At 39.2% G+C, this 21230-nt stretch overlaps 2 protein-coding genes and 1 long non-coding RNA gene across 3 annotated transcripts in view; 1 reads left to right on the top strand and 2 right to left on the bottom strand.

The window, feature by feature from the left end:
- The window catches only part of GFRA1 (GDNF family receptor alpha 1), a 139445-nt gene extending 138701 nt beyond the window's left edge, over positions 1-744 (bottom strand). The window contains 2 exon segments of the mRNA XM_063163137.1: positions 317-365; positions 368-744. Coding sequence (XP_063019207.1) covers positions 317-365; positions 368-418 — 100 coding nt within the window. The 5' untranslated portion in view covers positions 419-744.
- An 8352-nt stretch (positions 745-9096) lies between these two features.
- LOC134421638 (uncharacterized) overlaps positions 9097-21230 on the bottom strand; it is an 18741-nt gene continuing 6607 nt past the window's right edge. The window contains exons 2-3 of the long non-coding RNA XR_010028640.1: positions 14899-14940; positions 9097-9443 (exon numbers count right to left, since the gene is read on the bottom strand). This is a non-coding gene — a long non-coding RNA (uncharacterized LOC134421638). The remainder of the gene's footprint in view (positions 9444-14898; positions 14941-21230) is intronic.
- CCDC172 (coiled-coil domain containing 172) overlaps positions 19703-21230 on the top strand; it is an 18237-nt gene continuing 16709 nt past the window's right edge. Inside the window, exons 1-2 of the mRNA XM_063162821.1 lie at positions 19703-19781; positions 19961-20046. Coding sequence (XP_063018891.1) covers positions 19703-19781; positions 19961-20046 — 165 coding nt within the window. The remainder of the gene's footprint in view (positions 19782-19960; positions 20047-21230) is intronic.

The following is a 21230-nucleotide window of genomic DNA, read 5'->3' as shown; positions in this document are numbered from 1 at the left end:
ATGTAATCCTTCAGCTGGTCTTGTCATCCCCCACCCTCCCCAGGCAGCCTTATTTTATTTAAATGAAAAGTTTCCCTGTAACTTGCGAGAACCCAATTTAACAAGAGGCTAAACAGGCAAGTACCGAAGTCTGTAACCTACAGAGATTTTATGTAGACCGGGCTAACTGATGTGAGGCAGAGCCATTAAAACTACTGGAAACTTCACTGTTCTGCCTAAACAATAGACTGACAAGCATCAGGCTCCCGGTCCCATAAACCCTATGCCTTGCTTTATGAAGCGATGTGCAGACCGAAATCAGGCACCAGCAACTTACCCACTAAGGGTAAAGCGAAGTACACGAGAACGAGAAACATCTTGCTGTCTTCGGATGGTTTCCCCAAACGACTTGATGTGTCACAACAAAGATGATCAGCATGTAGATATTCCAATACCGCCGAGGTCTAAAGGCTCCAAGTTCAGATCCATTGAATTCAAGGGGGAAGAAAAAAAAAAAGCCACCAAGCAAAAAAACCCCACAACCGCCTCTCCTCTTCACCGCTACCACCACCGGCGGCAGGAGCAGCGACGCAAACGCTGAGCTTTTCCCTTAGATTTCAGGTCTGAGCAACCTGCAGGCACAAGCGCTGACTCCAGTGCGGGAGCGAGAGGCGCACGCACGGTTTATGTGTGTGTGTCGGTGATGTGTGTGAGTGAGCGAGCGAGCGGCGGCGGGGCAGGAGCGCCGGTCGCCTCCTTGGGTGGGCAGCGCCTGTTCCCAGGGAGGGACCGAGAGGCACGGGGGGCGGGAGGGGGTGCACACACCAGACCCGCAGCGCCCGCCCGCCCCCGGCCGCGCAGCCGGGGCCAGCCGCTGGTGTCAGTCCCGCTGGCAGCGCCTCTGACAGCCCGGAGCCGCGGCTTCCCGAGCCCCTCCCGGGGCAATTCGCCTCTTCACCCCCCCGACCGCAACTTTATTGACGCGGGGGCCGGGGCGGTGCGCGGGGCGCGCAGGCTGCGCGGAGCGCTCGCCGCCGGGGCGGAGCGGGGGTGGCCGCGCTGCCGGCAGCCAAACTTTGCCAGGGAAAACTGGGACGGGCGGGAGGCGCGGCCGCTCCGGTTCCGCCGAGTTCCCCCTCGGCCCCGGCGCTCCCCGGCGGGCGCGGATCCCAGCGGGCGCCGCCGGCACCGGGCGAGCCGGGGAGAGGCGGCGGCCCCGCGGGGATGGGATGCTCCGCTCCGCTCCCCTCAGCTCCCCGCCCTCCGTCCGCGGGGCTCGGCGGTCGCGGCCTCCCCCTGCCGGCCCCGCCGCCCGCGGGGGAAGTCCGGGGCGTCCCGCAGGGCCCCGGGAGCACCGCCCGTCCTTCCCCGCCCCGCGTCCCTGCGGTGCGCGCTGCGCTCCGGCCCGCGGCCGGGGCCGAGCGCTGTGTATCGGCTTCCACTTGGCTCCTGAATAAACAAAGCGAACATATGTCCCATATTCGTGACAGATGGTTCAAACAGAGAACTATTTAGTGGTTTTCCCACAGTTGCTACTATGTACCACTCCCCCGAAACCCAACAAAATGCAATTAGCCTAAAATAGCTTCAGCTTCCAGATTTCCTTATTTTCATGTGTGGAAAATTTGATTCAGGTGTTTTAATGTTCTGGCCGCGATCAAATGTGTTAAGTTGTTTTGGGGTTATTTTTTTCTATTTTTAAAAGAAGTCAGCGTATATGTTCCTTGGCAGTTTTGTCAACCAGCTATTTGGCCCATTCGACTCAAGGAATTTGCTTCTCCTTGCAATAAATTTTGCCTAAAGGAGTTTGAGTCGCCTCATGAGATGGGAGATGATCAGGCTGGCCACTTTTATAGCAAAAACTGGATGGCAGATGGAGCTAAACTGTTGAAAGGTACTTCAAAACACTTATTTAAAAGCCTAGCATATGCCAGGATATACTGAGAGTACAACATTCATAGAACCCAAATGGAAAGGGCTTATTTTTGTTTGCTTTGCTGTTCGTTTTTTTTTTTTCCCTCTCTTGCCACTTTTTCTAAACAGATGGATTTTCATTATACCCCAAAAAAAAAAAGAGCCCCAAAACCCATGACCCTCAATAAAAATAAAACAAACAAAATCCAACAGAACCCAAAAAAACCTGTGTAAAGTACTGGTTCTCTCAGCTAAAGTATAATAGTGATATCAAGTTGAAACTGATTAAGTCCCAAGTTTTGTGATTTGGTTGTTTAATGTGAAGAGTCATATACTATAATATGGTCACGAAGTCTATTATCTGCTGCACATACAAGGATGTAACTGGAGGAACAAAGACAATGACCAGATTTCTGGAGTATTTCAGGGTAATTAGAAGGTGCTAAGCTGGTGATAGCATTGACGATTGGAGACAGCTTCAGCTTTTCAAATCGCTGGTATTTAATGAAACAAGTTGGTCTTCTAAACACTTCAATAGAAATTGAGCTGAGTGATACAGAGAGATGATTACTTCTTCACTGGTAATTTTGACATCATTATGGCACACAGATAAGCTCTGTATAGAAGTTATCTGTGTATCTAACACAAAGGTAGCATAATTCTCCTGCCATTTAGAAGCCTAAGTCAAGAATAGCTACAAGATTCACAGCAGAGTATAGCAACTAAGAATCAGACTGAAATCCAGGCCACTTTTTACAAAACCATTCATGTCCTGAATACATACAAACACACATACATATATTTGGCATTTAAAAAAGCAACACATTGTAAATCTCTGCATTAGTAACTACTTTTGCTGCTATAAAACACAGCTTTTGTGGGGTGTTTCCAGTAAAACTGAACTCGCATTTTAAGTGTTAAAAGTTGAATAAAATGTCGCTGACAGTTCAGAAATAACAAAAACAGCTGGAAAACATGCATCCAAAACTCCTGAATACTATCTAAACACTCATCTTGCCAGTATTTTGACTCATCTCTGGAAAACTACCACCCAAAGTGAAAAAAGGTTAAAAGGTTTTAATCGAGGAAAAAAGTTTAAGATGCAACCATGTTTAAAGGTCAAGATCCAAGAAGAAAGTCCATGCTGCATACAGTTGCTCAGAATATCCAACTGCTACACACTCCTTAACCAGGACAGTAGGTGGGAGACAGCTCCTTACCAACCACAAGGACATTTTTCCATAGCAGATATTATTTTTTTTAATTTTTCTCTTTCATATATGGAATTATTTATAAATTTCTGTTGCACACAAAACTCCAGAAGCCACTCTATGGCTGGAGTCATAATCCTTTGGGTCTTTGCACGGTGTTTTCCAACTGCCTTTTACTTGCCCTGGGGTAAAATTAAGTCATTGAATGTTTTGCTGTTGATTTCAGTCAAACCAAGGTCTGGTCTGCCTTACAATTTGTATCTGTCAATCACTCAACTCATGAATCTCTTCAGATAAAAGAAAAGTAAGAGTAAGCCACACAGCAGTACTTAATGCAAATACTTTAAAGATATTTAAGCTTTTTAAAATATTCTGCTGGTCAAGTTTTATAAAAACGTTTCAGAACAATTAACATAACATACATAAGGTGCAGCTGGTGAGGACAAACACTTCATCACAGGAAGGATGATGACACAATCACCCCTGCATTATTGTTTAAAGGCCATTACAGTAAAATAATGTGGAAGGCAGAACCAAATACTCCAAGCTAGTTGCTGCCAGCATTAACTGCCAGTAATTCAGTCTTTATGCAGTTGTAGTTACTGGTTTCTTCCTAGTTGGAAGCTGTGATACTTCATTGGAAACTTTTCACAAAGAAAAGGCAAAGAAATGTGGATAGTAGTGTTCTTTGACACTAAGACTTGAGTAAAATTAGTGCTTCAAACCCTTTTCTTTCTAAGTAGGTTGAGGTAAGTGTAACCCCTAACACTGGGTAGTTTTAAGCTTCCTGTCACCTTGCAGCCTGGGCCCAAATGCTCTGAATGCAACAACAGCAGTCTGTATCCATCCAGGATACAGCTGGATGGATACCCCAGGATACAGCATCCACCTGCTCCTGGAGGCCAGGCATGCACAGCAAAATCAGAACTTTGCTGCATTCTGTCCTTCTGCCTCCTCCTCTGCATGTGAACCAATGACAGCAAACTCTTCAGAGGTTCCCATGCAGAGGTGCCTCCCTCAAAGGCAGTTCCACCTGCAGTGTTGGAGCATTGTGTTGGGTTGGTCTGGCTGGCAGCAGCTCAGATGACAACATACCCCTGAGCTGACGAAGAATTAATCCATTGCCTGGCCCAGGGTTAGCCTCCAGATTCCCTTTGCCATCTCTGCCACAGACCTCCTTTTAAAGAGTGAACCCTGCAAGAAAATATTGGAGTTGGAGCCACTGAGCCCAGGGAACATTACACAGAATTATCTGCAGTGCTGCTAGGTATGTGAAGGGAAAGTATGCTGAGAATAAGAACAGGGCCATGAACTTTAAATACGATTCTTAGGGGAGTGAAGAGGTGAAGCAAAGCTAAAGTTGAACTAATGAGTCAGATCCAGCAGGTGGGGGAGAGCAAGCTAGTGATGGGAAAAAGTCTCTGTGCTGTGGGAGCACAAAAAGTAGTGTTTACACAGGAGGCTTTCTTCAATAATGAGAAAGGGAGAATAGAGAAGTTAGAGAATTACTAGGGACTGGGGGAACAGTCTGAACTGCATTTTTTGTCTTACATTTATCTGCTTACCATGAAGTCAAAGTGCCTTTTGGTGGGAATAAGGCAAGAAGGATTTGCTCAAGGCATTAAAGTTTTGTAAAGGGCAGATTAAATAACAGCGCTCCAAAAATCAATTTTGAGGGGCTTATGAAACCTTGAATGGGCTTTTGCAGCACAAAAGCAAGATTGAGTTTTTACTGAACCTGTCATTTATTTGGGTTTAGAGCTTTCAGTAAGTATCAGAAAAAAAAACATAAAACAAAAGCAAAGTAAGCAATGAGCATTCACACAGAAGTCAAATAAAAAACACGTGGAGGTGCGATCCAGATTACTAAGTGACTTAATTGATGCAAAAGTATAAGAAAAGAAAGTCAAGGTTTCATGTCTGCCATCCCCCATCCCCTTTCCCTGAGCTTTAATCAGACCTGGTAGTGAATTCTCACAGCTCTTCTTGTCCAGGAAGTTTTTCCTAAACTCTTTCTTCCCTGTTCTCATCAAAAGTTGTGCTGATATACTATCAAGCCACCTGGAAGGAGGGGAAAAAAAAAAAAGAAGAAAAGAAAGGAATAAAAATAAAGCAAATAAAGCTACAAAATTCAGTAGAATAGGTACAGAAACACCAAAAAAGTACAATGCAAGTCAGAGTTTGCAGTTAGAAACACAACACACATGTTACCCCTGAAAACATGAAAATGCTGATGGAACTGCAGCTATTTGTGAAGGTATCTGATAGAAATGATTCCGTTTAACTTTAAGTGGTGATCTAAAGGCATAGGCTCTGATATTTGCCCACACTGGTAAGAAAAGGGTTGTTAGGAAAAGCCATCCCTGGATTTGGGATTTTTACTTTAAAAATAGGGTAATACTTCCCCCTAGCCGCTGGTGGGGACAGTGCAGGCTGGCGTGGACAGGGATTCTGCCTCGCAGAAAACAAGGCACAGAATTCCATGGCACAGGAGGATCCAGCAGCACGGAGACTCGATGTGATGCATTACGTAAAAGCATAAAAGATTACCAAAAAATTAAATATAATCTGTTAAGTAGTAGTAATTCAAGTGCCCAGGGAATCTAGAGCAATACAATTCAGATGCTACAACAGCATCATTTGAAACTTCAGCTTGTGGATCAGTTGGTCAGAGCACAGTGCTTATAAGGCCAGGGTTGTGGGTTTGATCCCACATGGACCATTCATTTAAAAGCTGACTCAGTGATCCTCCTCGATCCCTTCCAACTCAGAATATTCCATGTGATTCTGTGAAACGCATCACCAGCATCAACCTTTAGCATCCCCTGGACATTGACAACCAATGTGATTAAACCAAGGCCACATTATGGTTTGGTAACTTGGAACCTTCCTTTTGTCTTAAAAATTCCAGTGATTACTGGAATTATACAGCTTGGGCTAGTGTAATCTATTCGATCCTGAGCCACAGGACAGGTAACCCTACCTTATACTACATAAAATGTCTTTACATTAATGAACCTATGTCATGGTTTTTGCAGAAAAACTAGAGCTAGGAAATTACTTATCCTGATTGTCTATTGCTGTAAGAATATCTGATCCACACTGCTTTAAAAACATAACTACATGAGCATTTCAGACCATTGAAATCAGATGCTTGATCTGAGAAAATCCATGTTAAAATCTGAATGTTGGTATCTTGTATTTGCATACTGCTTCACTTACACGTGGATTCATTTTCCTCCCATTTTTAATTGAAAGTGATGAAAATTCTGTGTATAAAATGGTGTGTAAATGTGGTGAGATTTTCTGTTCAAACACGCACAGCTCTAGTGGTGGGTATTCAGCTTTCACTGTTCATGCTACACTAGATACACACACACTAACAGAGCAAAGCAAATTAAATCAGAGAGGAACATTTTCCTTTCACTTACTGTACATATCTTCTTCTAAACTGTGGAACCAAATTTGCCCTGACACCTGCCCTGTGTAGGGAAGTCAAAAAAATATGTATGGAGGTTAAAGCCATTTTAGAATTTAGTGACCAAAGGCAAAATTATCATCTTGGATTGTCAAAGCCGTATTTTCTGTACGTTTGCTAGAATAGCCCTGACGAGTGAAATAAATTTTTCTCCTGATGGTATCACCAAAACTGTAATTTTATTGGAAGTTTCTCTAAAGGTTAGTGACTCTGTCAGTGTTAATTTCTGTAATCTCTGTTTCATCAGTCTTCCTCTGAGGTAAGGAATTTTGGGGACAAAAAGTCACAAGATATTTATATTGGAGGTGAAAGGATATCAAGGAAAAATGGAAGTGGAAGAAACTAGTGCTGTGAATGCCATGAGAATTTTACTGAGAAACCAAAACTGACTATTCTCAGATACCTGCAGTCACCTGCATGTCACAGTATCTCTACCTTTAAAAGAGCAGCAATATTGGGGGGGTTATTGTTTGCTTTGTGGGGCTTTTTTTTTTTGTGGGGAAGGTGGAGGGGTTTGTGCCTTGTTGGGATTTAAGGAGGGGTTGTGTGTTTTTATAAGTTGCTTTTTGGGTTTAGCTTGTGGTGGATTTTTTTTTACTTGGGGTGGATGGGAAGAGGTATTTGTTGGTTTGTTTACTCAGTTTTAAGAATAGCTGCAAAAGCTTCAGAAAAAAATGAAAAAGATCAGAATTTGAACTCAGAGGTTTAATCATAAAAGGTATTGAATGAGTATGGCATGAAAAGGCAATATTTCTTGAATCAGGAACATCTCCTTAATTAACACTTTTTTTTTGTTTTTAATATAGTTTAGGAAGAACCTTATGATGAGATAATTCTCCTTTAATCCAATTGATTATCAGATGGGAATAGTGTTGAAAATCAAGACCTGTTTGTTCTATTTGAATGCCCCATAATCCCATTACTTGGCTTCTCTGCTACTGCTGCAGAATTCTGAAGGAGCAGTGCACACACCAGAGCAGTGAACATGACAGACTCTGAAAACCAGAGTCCCAGCTGATGGTATTTGCAGTTTCTTCCCTTTTCTGTGAGCACTCATTGGATGAATACAGCTCTGTCTGTTCAGGGAGTTTCCCTGGTTTCATCATGTGATGCGCAGTTAAATCTACAGCACTTGTTTTGGATGGATGGAGTTACCTGCTGGGAGCACCAATAAAGAAAGCATTTTTGCATGTCTGCATCTGTCCTGCAGTTTCAATGGCAGGCATAATTCATGTGAAAAACATCAAGGCAGACTTTTAAATTTGGTCCAGAAAGTCATTTACATGTATTCTGAATATCCCAGAATAAAGTGTATCCTAACTCAGCAGTAAAAGTAACCATGTGTGAAGGACTCCACACTCTGTCTGTCCCTCTGTGAGGAATATGGATGTGGAATTACCATTTTCTCCACACCCAATCCATGCCTGAGAAACATTTCTAAAGGCCATATTTGTGAACTCAGCAATGGCTGTAGACAGGAGCATTTGAGATGTGTAACTTACTTTATAAATGGCTAAAATACTAGGAATATTCAGCCCCAAGTAAGGAAAAGGAATAAGTTTCTGATTAACTCATTTTCATAGGAATTTCTGAGTTATTAATTTATGAAAGAAGAAAAAACTGTTTGCAGACAAAATGTTAAGATAAAATGTAAATACTTTACAGTAAATTTAAAGCTGTAACAAATTACCTATATGCTCACAGTGTGACCCCTCCAAGTTTTTGACTTGTTTAATTATTCAGTAGAACACTATTTATAACAAAATAATGCAAACTTGTTTAAACATGTACAATGATGGCACCTTGCCAGTATGAAATGTAAGCATGATGTTCACAGAATTGCAAAAAGCCAAAGCAATTGAGATTAATATCATGGTTTCTGAATTTGATTATATTATAATCTTTATGACTGGAGCTAGTCAGAAATTTTTTGATTTTTTTCTTTAATTCTTCTTATTCTTAGAATATTTTCAATATGGTAAAAAAAATTGAGATAATAGTTGTCACTTTGTCACTATCTACAAGTTCCATGTCATCATCAAAGCCATGCTCTTTCCTATGATTTTTGAATTTGCCCATTTTTTGCAGAGATTCAATAAAGATCCAGGTAATATTTCAAATATCAAAATTATATTATTTCTAGAATTAAAAAGAATTTGACATGTTTACGTGCTTTTTGACACTTGTCCATACCCATCTTTAATCTACTGTAAACAGATTGAATTAAAGTGATATGCCAACCCTAAAATACAAATAGCACAAGTTTCAAAATTATTGATTTTTGACAGTGCTTGCAGGCATTAAGCAATACTTTTTCAGACATTTAAAATAGCTCGCTTCAGCACACAGACACTGTATTGAAGAAAAGCTGAAAATTTACTGACTGCTCAGTCAATATTAATTTAAAATTGAGGTTTAGATCTTTGCTAAAAGTGAAAAAAAAACCATTTAAAACTCCTTTTATCCCATGGGATACCCTCTTCCTCAACTCAAATCACCATATTCTTACCATATTTCAAGGTCTCAATCCAACAGTTTTGCAGAGGAATCCAGTATCTTGTAATTACAACGAGCAGTGAAATACTGTGCTGACTCCTTGGAGTTAGACATAGTAGAGTTTGCTTTCCGTCTTGTGGGTGGACTTGTAAATTCAGCCCCACTCAGGTTTCCTTGAAAGGGAGGTGACCAAACACTTTGCTGCTCCATCTGAGGTGATCTGGGACACTGGTGCAGCACACAAGTAAAATCTCACAAAGGTAAGAGACTTCTGCCAACAGAGGCTGGGGTCTGCTTAGCAGCAGGACTTTGTGGGTATCAGGAAACAAAGGCTTGAAAGCACTGATGTTTGTATCACAGTTTTCCTGAGGAATAAAAGGAGAATAAATGTTTGATGACAATAATTTAGACAACAACAAAAAAGAGGTTAGGGCATGTAGGAGAGAAGTATTATGGTATCTAAAATGCTTAAAATGAAGCTGCCTTCAAATATCCTGTGTTTCTGACTAAAACTTAAAACAAGCCAACTTAAAATGACCATCCTGGTTTAGGCCATGTAGAGTTAGTAGTTACAGCGCTGAGTTTGGATTTAGGATGAGAGTAACATTTATAACACACTGATGTTCAGTTGATGCTGAGCAGTGCTTACACCATACAAGGAATTTTTTTCTGTACCCCATCAGTGAGGAGGCTGGGGGTGCACAAGGAGCTGGGAAGGGTCAGAGCCAGGACAGCTGACCCCAACTGACCACAGGGATATTCTGTACCATGGCCCATCATATAAATTTGGGGGATAGCTGGCTGGGGACTGCTGCTGAGGAACAGGCTGAGCAGAATTCTGTCTGTGGCAAGCAATTGTTTTTCATTTGCATCCCTTATTTTTTGGGGTGGTTATTTATCTCTTTCTGTTATTTTCCTTTTCATTCCAATTTATTATTCTGATATTAGTTTTTAAACTGTTCTTTCTCAACCCACACTTTTCTGACTTTCACCTTTCCAATTCTCTCATCCCATTGAGGAAGCAGCTGTGTGGTGCTTGGTTGCTGGCTGGGGTTAAACCACAACAATGACTCAACAAAAGTTTTCTGCTTGAATTTAATCACACAATTTATTGGGGTGGGGGGAGAAGCTAATTTCAACTGGATTTATGTATCAAAGATGATAATGAAAGGAGTTTAGTTTTATTTTACTGCTGCTCCAGATGGTACTCAAAAGGGACTGAGAAGTGTGGGAAAAACCATTCTCTGTCTATGAGGGGTTGAATTTGGAAAGTTCTGTATTCCAGGCAATTGCCAAATATTTCTTACAAGGTTCCATGGCTTGTAACTCTGGGCTCCTCAGAGACAACAGTATGAAGAACAAAGAAAAACTAATTTGGTGATTTTGCAGTTTGCATCACTAGCAGACAACTGAGCATTTGTTTAATTCACAGAAAATTACACAAGAGGATTTTGGAGGACTGGCAGGTTTAGAGACATGAATTTTCTATAGATGTCTCAGGCCTAAAGGTAAGGTGAGTTAAGGATAACTTACCTTCCAGTTAATATCTATATATAATATTAATATTTATAATGCCTTTATAAGGTTTTTATAATTTGTCTTAAAAGATCGTTTACCAAAACAAGACACAAAAAAACAGATACATACTTGATTTGACCTGACTTATGAATCTGCTATTTTCTTTGACAAGAAATGTGAGAGAGAAAGACTGAGTAGCAGTAGATTATACTGTCATTTAGTAACCTGTGCTTTAAAAAAAAGGCAAGAAAAAAAACCCTCTTAAACTTCAACCTCCCAGATTGCAAGAGATAAACCTCATCTCAGAACTGACACTGTAGAGGTTATGAAAAATGAACTGCATTATTTCAAAGTACACTTATTCAGAATACAAGAAGCAGTATGGAGATAAACCAAGTATCTTGTTTTTATTAGTTAGCAAGAAAGATGTCAACCCAACCACTACAAGCATAGATATGGATGTCAATAATAAACACTGAATTACTCAGTAGATTTTTTTATACAATTATGTCCTACGTGGCCTATAGTAGGAGGACCCATATTTGTATAAAAAGCAATCTTTAGAATTACATATTATAAATACAGTACATTTACACCCCATCTGATTGTATCCACTTACCTATGACAGGTGAGTTAGGAGCCTAATTGCTGTAGGGCCCCTACACATTTAATGAGATAAAGCACTACCATTTTCCAAGCATTTCTTTCCAGGCAGCAGTTTTTATGCCTTTTTAGACAGTTTATGTTAGAGAGGAATACAATACCCTCCATAACCCCAACCACTATGATTTAGAGAATAAATACTTCCTAATCTCAGTCAGGTGATCAATTTAATCCTGATCATAGGTTACAGGTAGGTTAAATCCAGTTAACACCTGACTTCCTAAAGAATTGCTCCATTTTTGCCTGCTTCTAATCTTAATATTTAAGAAAGAGCAGTCCCTTTCTCCTATACTTTGCACCAAGAAGGAACATAAAAGTCCTGGGGAAGGTAAAATAGAAGGGCTGGCATGTGGGCCAGTTAGAAACATTTCTTTTTAGGGACTGTGTAAAGAAAGTACACAAACGAGTTTCCAATTAAGCTTCCCTGGCAATGTCAGTAGGTATCCAAAGTTTTATATCCCAAACTTTATATTCTGACACATGATCTCTTCACCATGTCACACATACCCTTTATTAATTTATAAATTTCCATCTGGAAGTAGTTCAAGTCCCTGCCTCTGTGACCTTGTCTGTAAGCAGTTCCAGAGCTTTGCACAGATTGCCAAGAACCTTCTTTTAAATTTCTCATTTATTCATAATTGTTTGTAAGTATCTGATCTTGAAATAGTGTTATCCTTTAACACAAAAGTCGTCTTGCCTCACATCTACCCCCACACATACTTATAAAGAAAACCATATGCCCTTTCGAGCTTTGTTTTGCCAGATAAGCTATTTCCATCTCAGCTGCAAAAACAGGTACTGCTTTCCCCAAACCAGCCCACTCTGCACCTGCTGTGCATCAATGTGGGTCATGAGAACTGTAAACAATATTCTGAGTTGTCTTACCAGTGCCTTGTAAAGCAAAATTAACACTTTGTTAACAGCCTTCACTGAAGATTCTTCATCCAATATTCCCTGAAACTGCTGCATGGCCATGACACAACCGTGGCTCGTGGTCACACCACAGCTGATTAATGCATTAAACCTCCTCCCCTCGCTATTGACACCAATTATCAGGACACCAGGTTATGCTAGAAGAACATGACATTAATTCCCAAGAACCTCCCTCTAGTTGCTGAACTATTAGATTTCCATTTTGTCAGTCCTTGAGGTCATTTATTTTTTTCTGATAGACTAGTCATTCCAATTTTGTGTCATCTCTTAATGCCATATCCATTCTCCTTCCTTCACCAAGCTCAAAAATACTACTTAAATCAGTGCCAAGATCAATCCCAGAGGAATTCTACTAGTAAACTCCTTTCATTTTGATATCTTCATTTTTAACAGAACCACATTTTAATATAACCCTTCACTCAGATCCTCTTCCACCTTCACTGCCTTCATTAAAGCCCATCTTTTCCACTCTCAGTAACTTCTACACCAAACAATATAATGCCTTATTTCGATCAAGGTAGATTAGGTCTACTGCATTACTCTTCTCTGGGACAATTATCTTATCAAATAAAGATATTAAGTTAGTCTGATACAATCCTTCCTTGATAAGATCATGTTGTAGTTTTTCCCACTTTCCATTTACTTCTAGGTTCTTGATAATTTTTTTTTTCATTCAAAATCTACTCCCTAAGACCTTGCTTGGTATTGAGGTCAAACCATCACACCTGCATTTTCTTTGACCACCTCTTTTCCTTTTCATGAATATGGGGAATAGCATTATCAGTCTTTAGTTGTATTGAGATAGCCCTGAATTGAGCAGATATGCATAAAATCCCAACAAATGCATTCAGGGCAAATCAGCATTACAGGATTCTTCCAATGCCCTGAAATAGGCGTTGTTTAGCCCTCTCCATTTTTTGGCAGTAAATAGGCTGTGTTCAGCTGATAGCTCATTTGGGGAAAATTCCATTGTTCTGTGTACCTTAAACACCTTATTTTTTCTTTTTTTCTTTTTTTCTTTTTTTTTTTTTTTTTTTGCAGCACTGGGAGATCTAACAGCATTCACAACAACAATTGCTTTCAAACTGGCATTTAGGACAACTTATTTACTTTAGCAGTGGAAGAGCAGGGTTAAAAACATCATCAACAGTAGTCTCGATATGATAGATATTTTCAAAGAAAGAGGAATAGGCCAAAACATGCATGAAAACACATATGAAAGCAGTGTGTGTTATTCATTTTTATAAACTCTGCTGTCTCAACTATGGATATTAATTTTGTATTCAAAGAATTGACTTAATGCGGATATTTTAAATATTCTGATTTATTTTTCAAAATGAGAAAAGTGTAATTATTTTTAAAGGAGTAACATTGTTGCCACTTATTCCAATTCACTTTCCTTCTGTTATCTTCTTTCTCAAAAGACAAGCTGTAAAAAGACAAACCCAGCAGAATTATTTATATACTTTCCACACAATCTGTGAATGGACATGTTTAATGCTTCTGGAAAGAAGTGACTGTAATACAATGCAAATTATTAATTTATGAATGTGGCACAATTGATAATACATGCCTACAGCAGCTGTGACTTTCTACTCTGCTTGAATGGAATGCTTTTATTATCCTGCCTATGCTCTGAGTCCTGGCAGATGTATGCAGATGTGTGCCATGGAGCCTTTGAAAATTTCAGGATTAAAGGTGGCTAATCTTCCAGAAGCTTCAATGGGAAAGAATATGGAAGGGATAGAAACCAAACTCTGGGTTCTCTTTTTTTTATGCCACCTTTAAAAAAGATGAAATTACAGCATAACACCAGGATCAATAGGCAGTAAAGTTTATGTAGTGTTATTTATCATTGTTAAGTCTTTATTAAATATGTACCTTCTGCCTGCAAAGGGCTGTGCAGAATGAAGAGGGCCCAGTTTTATAGAGATACAGTTATAAGACTGGATTTTACAAAGCAGCTTGTAAAACCTGCAGGTAGAACATACATTTTCCACAATACCCTCAAGGAAAGAAGTATTCTGAAAACTGCTCAGGATATTTTGAGGCAGTAGGACAATGACTTTTTTTTTTTTTAATTTTAGAATAAATGATTAGAATTGAATCTTCCTTAGAAAACAGTTTGTCACTAAAAATACCATCTGGCCCTATTTTGAGAAGAGGTTTTATGAGACCATGCAGCTTCCATGCAACAAGTTTCCAGATCCAGGGTCTATGTTTTAGTCAAACTGAGACAGCCCTTCCTCAAACTTTCTTGGTCTGGGCATTTGCATGGAATATGGAATAATTTCTGCTGCTGCCTAGTTCAGCTCATGGGCCTGTATCCAATGCTTCTGAATGTCTAAGGAAGTTGTCATGTGTTTAAGAAAGAACACAGATGGAACCACAAAATTCATCTTATGAAAAAACTATTAGCAGAGAAGCCTAAAAGTGTAATGGACAACTCTTGGTTTCATGAGAGAGTTATTCTCATTGTGCAAGAAATTGATTTGGCTTTAATGCATACAGTGGAAGGATAAAAGTTATCTAACTTCATACTAAATAACACTCCTGTTATGAATAAAGACAATAAAGCCATTTCATTTCAGTCATCTGCACATACTCTTTTTCTTACAAGTGCAGCATCAAGTAGCAATAGAGCTTTAAGAACAATTTTTTTTAAAAATCTGAAATATATTAGAAGAAATAATGACTGCTGCTCACCTGATAATTTAGCAGGATTATATGTGAACTTCTGAGAACTGACTGAAATGAAAAAAAAATCTTTGATTAGCTAATTATAAAACTATTACTTTCTCCTTTGGTGTTTATTAATATTTTTCTATGATTAAGGTAAAATTTATATGACACAAAGCAGTTGGCATACTGGCATTATATGCTTATAGGAAACAAACTGTAATTAATCAGTTAAAACAGAGTATTTTCAACAGACTGTTTAATGCATTTCAATCCAAGATTACTTTTTTACATGAAGGTCCCAGTCCTCAAAGTGTTTCTTTAACAGCCCTTTTTTCAGAGGATTTAATGCTACCACCCATCTTCTTACAGGATGTTACAACATAATGGATAATTTATTTACATTTCTGCTGATACCAAATTTAAAAAACCCTCTTTTATAAATGGAAGATACAAACAATTCCAATGTAAGAAGTATTTATTCACTGTTTGTCTTGTAGCTTCCCTTGGGTGCCAACTTAGGGGCAACCAGTATTGATGTAAAGCAAACTACAAAAATCTCCCATATAAAGAATTAAGAAAATTTACTATGAAAATGCAAATTCAAGGATGTGTTTTGTACTGTGATAGGGACTCCAGATCTGAAATTTTTTTCTTCATTAGGAAAGTTACTACACTTATGCCAAGATAAATAAAAGCTCTGATATATGTTTCAAAATGAGAGCCGCATTTGTTGCTTATCCAAACAGCAGAGTAATAACAGAATAGCAGAGTATAAAAGTTTTAGGATAGACTCCCTGACCCAGTAAAAGAAACAACTGAAATGTATTTAAGACTCTAAACCACAGCAGAGGAACAATGCAGATCCCTATATAACAGCACAGCTACCAATCAGCAAAGTAAGCAGGTGGTGTGTTCTCTGACCAAAGAAAATGGAAAACTTAGATTTAAACCCATAAAAGAATAATCTTTGCTTTAGTAAGTTGAAGGGATCCAGTGAAGCCGTTCCAGATGGAATTAAACAAAATCTTGGATGTAAGACTCAAACAGAGATATCACAATGCAAATAGCAGGCTTTGTCCTTATAAAGAACATCTGTTGTGAAGTTGTTTACATTCCTACCAAAGTGGAAAAGGGTATCACTAATTCTCCATTGCAGCCAGGCATGTAATGGGGGAGTACAAAGTTACTGCTTAATATTTTTTAATAAACACACAGAGCTTTTCACTAACTCACAGGTTTTTTACCTGAAAAAGTAAATAGGGATTTGGGGCAAAGAGAAATATTCTCATTTTTCATGATACTAATTTTCATGTAATTTTCCAGGGATTTATTTCCCAATTTTCCATTATTTTAAATTTTATTCCGTGAATTTTGTAGTCCATTTTCCTCCTGTTATGAGGAGGAAACAGGATGTCTACTCATGCCTGCCTTGCTGAGCATTCTTCTAGAAATGGAGAGCTTCCAGCCTGTGGATCAGCAGTGTGCTCTCACTCTTCCAGAGATAAAAACTAGATTGTTCTTAGCCTGAGTTCCTCAGGAAATTTGAGATGGCCCATAAATTATAGGTTTTTACTGCATTTTACTGTTTCCCTTTTCTGTTATCCTGTTGTAGGTTTTCAGAAGTAGTTGAGGTAGTTCAGGAGCCAGCAAGAGCTCACAAAATGTTCTTGATTGAAAACACTTTATTTGATGCCACCAAGTTACACTGCTTGCTGTATTTTAACAATTTCAACAAAGTTTTAAATAATAGAGTTAAAGCCTTGCTGTTTAGAAGTGGCATTATAAAATTAATTTTTAATAAGTCTGTGATTTTTTAATGCTGATTGATGATAATTACTAGGTTTCTCACTGTTTGTGGTTTCTCTCCAGTAGAATTGCTGCTCAGCATTACATTCCAAGTGGTTAGAGCTCTCATATACATTTTTGTTTTTAACATATAAACACATGCATATATATAGGCTATTTCCTGTAATGCAAATGCAAAATGCAAAATGACAGCTGTGAATTTGTGCCACAGAACAATTTGACTTTATTCCTTCATGTGAGGTAGACAAAAGTGCTTGCCAAATACAAAGACCACCAAGAGCAAAGGAAGACCAGAGAGATGTAGGTTGGTAAGGTTTACTATAAATAAAGCCATTCAAAAGTAAGCAGTGTAGTTTGTATATGGAAAAAATAATACTGACAGTGCCTAAGACCAAAAGACAAAATTTATTTGTAACTATAATCCTACAATTTCTAGTTCTTATTATGTATTTCTTATGATGAAGACCATATTGTATCATCTGACTTTTACCCTGCCACTTCTTTACTTTTGCCTCTATTTTTTAGCTTTTAAAAAAACAATTTATGAAACAATCTGAGTGTATATGATTTAGAAACAGGTTACAGTAATAATTTTATAGTGACTTGAAATTACAAGCAAAATCTTTCTTTTCTTCTTCTTACACAAACAAGAGAAGAAACTTGTAGAAGAAACTTTACTATTAGCAAGCAGCCTGATTACAAAGGGCAATTAGTAATTTTGAAGAACACTAAAAAGACATGACTTGATTACAGCACAGTGATTAAGATACAGATATAGATTAAGATTAGGATGTACTGATATGACCAACAGAATGAAATTAAAGTCACCTTTCTAGCAGCTAGTGATCTACCAAAGATCTTATGCTTTGCAGAAGTTGGAGTTGAGGGAAGGTAATGCACATTTTACTTCTATCCTGAAACATTCAGGTTCATGCCCTTTCCATGGGAGACAGCAACTGCCCACCTTTGATCCTGGACCTGATCCTGGTTCTGAAACTACTGGTACAGGTTTCACATGTGTGGTTCAATTTACATAATCCTGAGTTACTATTGTGAGTAATTTACCCTATAAAAATCAAGCACATGGCAAATAGCTGCAGGAGCCAAAAAGCTGTGAATCTTAATGTCAAATACTTATCCCACTGATTTTTTTTTCTGAAGGAAACTCTTAGAGAACTGTTAATCGTGCTGAATGGTCATTCTCAGACAGTGAGAAGTGCAGTTGGAGTCAGACTCCTCTTTCTGGGGAGAACAGCTCCTTTGCCATAATTAGAGTTGCTGAAGCACCCTCCACACAACACAGTAGTTCCTTTAATAAGTGACACTGAACTCTATCCCAGCCTACAGCAGCCTTCTCAGCTTCAAACACAAAAGCAGTCAAGTCTCAAAAACTTCAAAGAAAGCTTTTCATTTTATTTTCTCCTTGATCCACTGATAGAGCAGTTCATTTTCTTGAATTTTATAAAATGACTTTTCACTCATCAGACCTGTGTAACAAATCACTGTCTCAATCACCAAATGTTCCCGTTTGACTCATCTGCTTTTCCTTTGGCCTTTGGGTAGGAAGATTCACTTCTGAAACATTTTCTAAATTCACTTTGGTGAACTCTTCCCCCTCAGTTGCACTTTGTGCCATTTTAAAAAAATAATTGCATTTCCTGCAACATAATGTGCTAGTTTCAGGCTTTTAAATTTCATCAGAACCCACATTTTCTTTCTTAGAGCAATGTCTTTCCTTTAAAAAAACCATCATTTTCTAACACACTACCAGCTGTAACATGGTGCCTTTTAAGCAGTAAAAGCTATAAGATTTTTCCAGAATTCTACTGCTTTCTGCTAACTTAGAACAGGCTTTTCATTAATGATACATTTGTACTCTCATGTATATTGTTTTAGTTTTTGATGGTCAAAGATTTTCTAATTTCTGAACTTGCTGCTGCAGTCTATGCTAAGACAGTTTCTCCTCTGAGCAAAACAATAACACAGGACTGTCAATAATCCTAATATTTTTCAGTGTTAAAAAGGCTGTAAATCTATAAAGTTTCATTCCTCCAGGCTTTTTCTGCCTCAAAGCAAATAGGCAAACTTCGCATAGTTATTCTCCACCGGGAATGCAGTCAATCCTTCCCAAGATGTAAAAGCAAACCCTGTAATGTGAATTATATTTTCAACCAGGTGCTTACATTTCCAGGTGTACCATCCAGTAACATAAAAACCAGAACTTTGCAGGAATTCAGAGCATTGTAAATTTTTACACAATTATGCTCCAGAAGAGCATAAAATGGGCTGTGTTGTGATCTTTGCTTATTGGGACTAACTGGAATAGAAGCACTGCCAATTTTATGCTCTTGAAATGAGAGACTCAGCCAAGATCAGTCTGATTACTGTAAGTTCCACAGAGTCAACTTGACCATGTTCTCCTGTGTGACAGCAGTTTTTATTTCCTTAATTTCTCAGGCTAGAAATTAGTCTTCAAAAGATTAGTAAATCTGAGCAGATGTAACATTTAGGAAGGGTGGTGGTCACTGCATAGAAAAAGAAAGCAGCAGAGAAAAAACAGCTTCTGGATGATGGAAAACCAGTAACGAGCACATGGTCCTAGAGAATTAAAAAAGTCAGAGCTGTTTGACTAAAACCCCACAGTTGCTTAGTCAGAACCAGCTTGACAGATGTGCCCATGTTTGACATGATTCAGTGTCATCTATCTTATTCCTTACCAAACATCTTCAGCTCCTACCGTGCTGCCTCCCTGCCTGCGTGTTCCCATTCCCTGTTTTCCATGTGGGCTCTGCCACCCAGTCACCCACATTCCCCTCTGCTTGAGGCTTGCTCTTGCCACCATTTCTGCAAAAAAAGGTGGCAAACCCACACCTCCCTCTCCATCCCTGTGTCCCCTCAGCTGTGTCCCCAGACCTCTGTCCCAAGCCCAGGTAGGCCAAGGCCTGAGGGCAGCGCTGTGGGGACCCTCCCGGAGCCCTCACAAAGAGCTCGGCCCTCACAGCCCACAGAGGAGAAGGCAGGAATGAACCTGAACGCTTTGTTCCAGCAAATACAGTTCACTGAGAAGCAGGCGAGGGAGAAGAGGAGCTTCATCCAACAAGGTTGCCCTCATGGGCGCCATCCCCATTTCCACAGGGGTGTCCTGATGGGACTCGTGCCAGGGAAAGCTTGGCAGAGCCAGCGTGGCTGGTTCTTGCCACCAGCACGTTTCTGTAAGGAGGTAACAGCTGAGTATTTACAAACTGAGCGCGTACTCTTACGGGTTTTTGTTGTCTTGCAGCTAAATGCGACATAAATAGAAGTTATGAAAAAATTACCCAAATAAAAGAAGAGCTGAGCGCTGCAAAAATTAACTTAGAAACCAAGGTGAGCAGGCATATTTATAGTGTACATAATAATGAAATACGTTATGTTTACAAATACACAACCCGTTCTTTCAGGAATAAGCACTTTCGAGGAGTGTGCTTCACCTGCCGAGTAACACAGCATGGAGGAAAACTGCACTGGGCCTTTCTGAATTAAAAATGTGTCCATCAACATCCTTCCTCCCACAGACCTCACCCTTGGGGCTGTATCAGGGCAGGCTGACTTTTGGGGCCATACCCTGTTTCAACATCCTGCAGCTTGTTACAGCACTTTCCTCCAGAAAAGAACAGATGCAGAACACATCCCTTGGTTGCCCAATGCCATTTATTAATGGCCTTTCACAGAAAATATATGGAAACATTCCCTGTATTTATTTCACAGGATCTTGAGTCATATACTGAAGATCTTTCTGTGAACTTACAGTTAAGGCTTACAAACCCTAAGTGTTTTTCTAGGAAGGCCAAAGACAGAGGAAAGTTTCTGAATCTATTTAGTGATTTTATTAATCTCTCCATTTAATTGAATTGCAGATGTATTTTCAGATTAAGCCACTGATTTCGCAGAGTTTTTCACCAACAACACCTGTGGTTGCAAATTATTTAAAAATCCATTTGCTTGTGTCTGAAAATTAAGTCTAAATCCCCTCCCCTGTGCTCTTAAGTGTCTGTGCTGACAGAATGTGTGTTCACAACAGGAAAGCATGTGGAGCCTCCTTTGAAGTCAGAGCTGTTGGATCCTATCATTTAAATAAACAACTTTGAGAACCTTTGGGAGATTGCCTCATCTAGTTGTGAAAATAAATGTTTGGGGGATGACTTTCATCCTTCCTACAACATCCTTTCTAAAACAGTCTCTTCTGCCTTCTGTAACAGACTATATATATATATATTTATCAACATTGCTAAGAAGGGATCAGAATAGAAGTAATTTACAAATATTTACTAGTTGCAAATTGAGACTATAATCATGCAGGCAGTTATCCAGACACTCACATTTATGCATGCCACAATCTCAGAGCCCAAAGGTGCTTTAAAATAGTAACTTATTTATCCAACACAGATTATATCTGGATGTTGCTTGTTAGGTGAAGTCCTCAGTAGTCTTACTCATAAGTTTATTTATGAACATCACAATTTTATGTTTATATTACTAATTTGTTATTGATGCATTGTGATTTATAATCA

The sequence above is a fragment of the Melospiza melodia genome, chromosome 9 (assembly GCF_035770615.1).
Source record: "Melospiza melodia melodia isolate bMelMel2 chromosome 9, bMelMel2.pri, whole genome shotgun sequence".
In the NCBI taxonomy this organism is placed as follows: domain Eukaryota; kingdom Metazoa; phylum Chordata; class Aves; order Passeriformes; family Passerellidae; genus Melospiza; species Melospiza melodia.
Note: the sequence above shows the minus strand (reverse complement) of the source record. Positions and strands in the feature narration are given on the sequence as shown.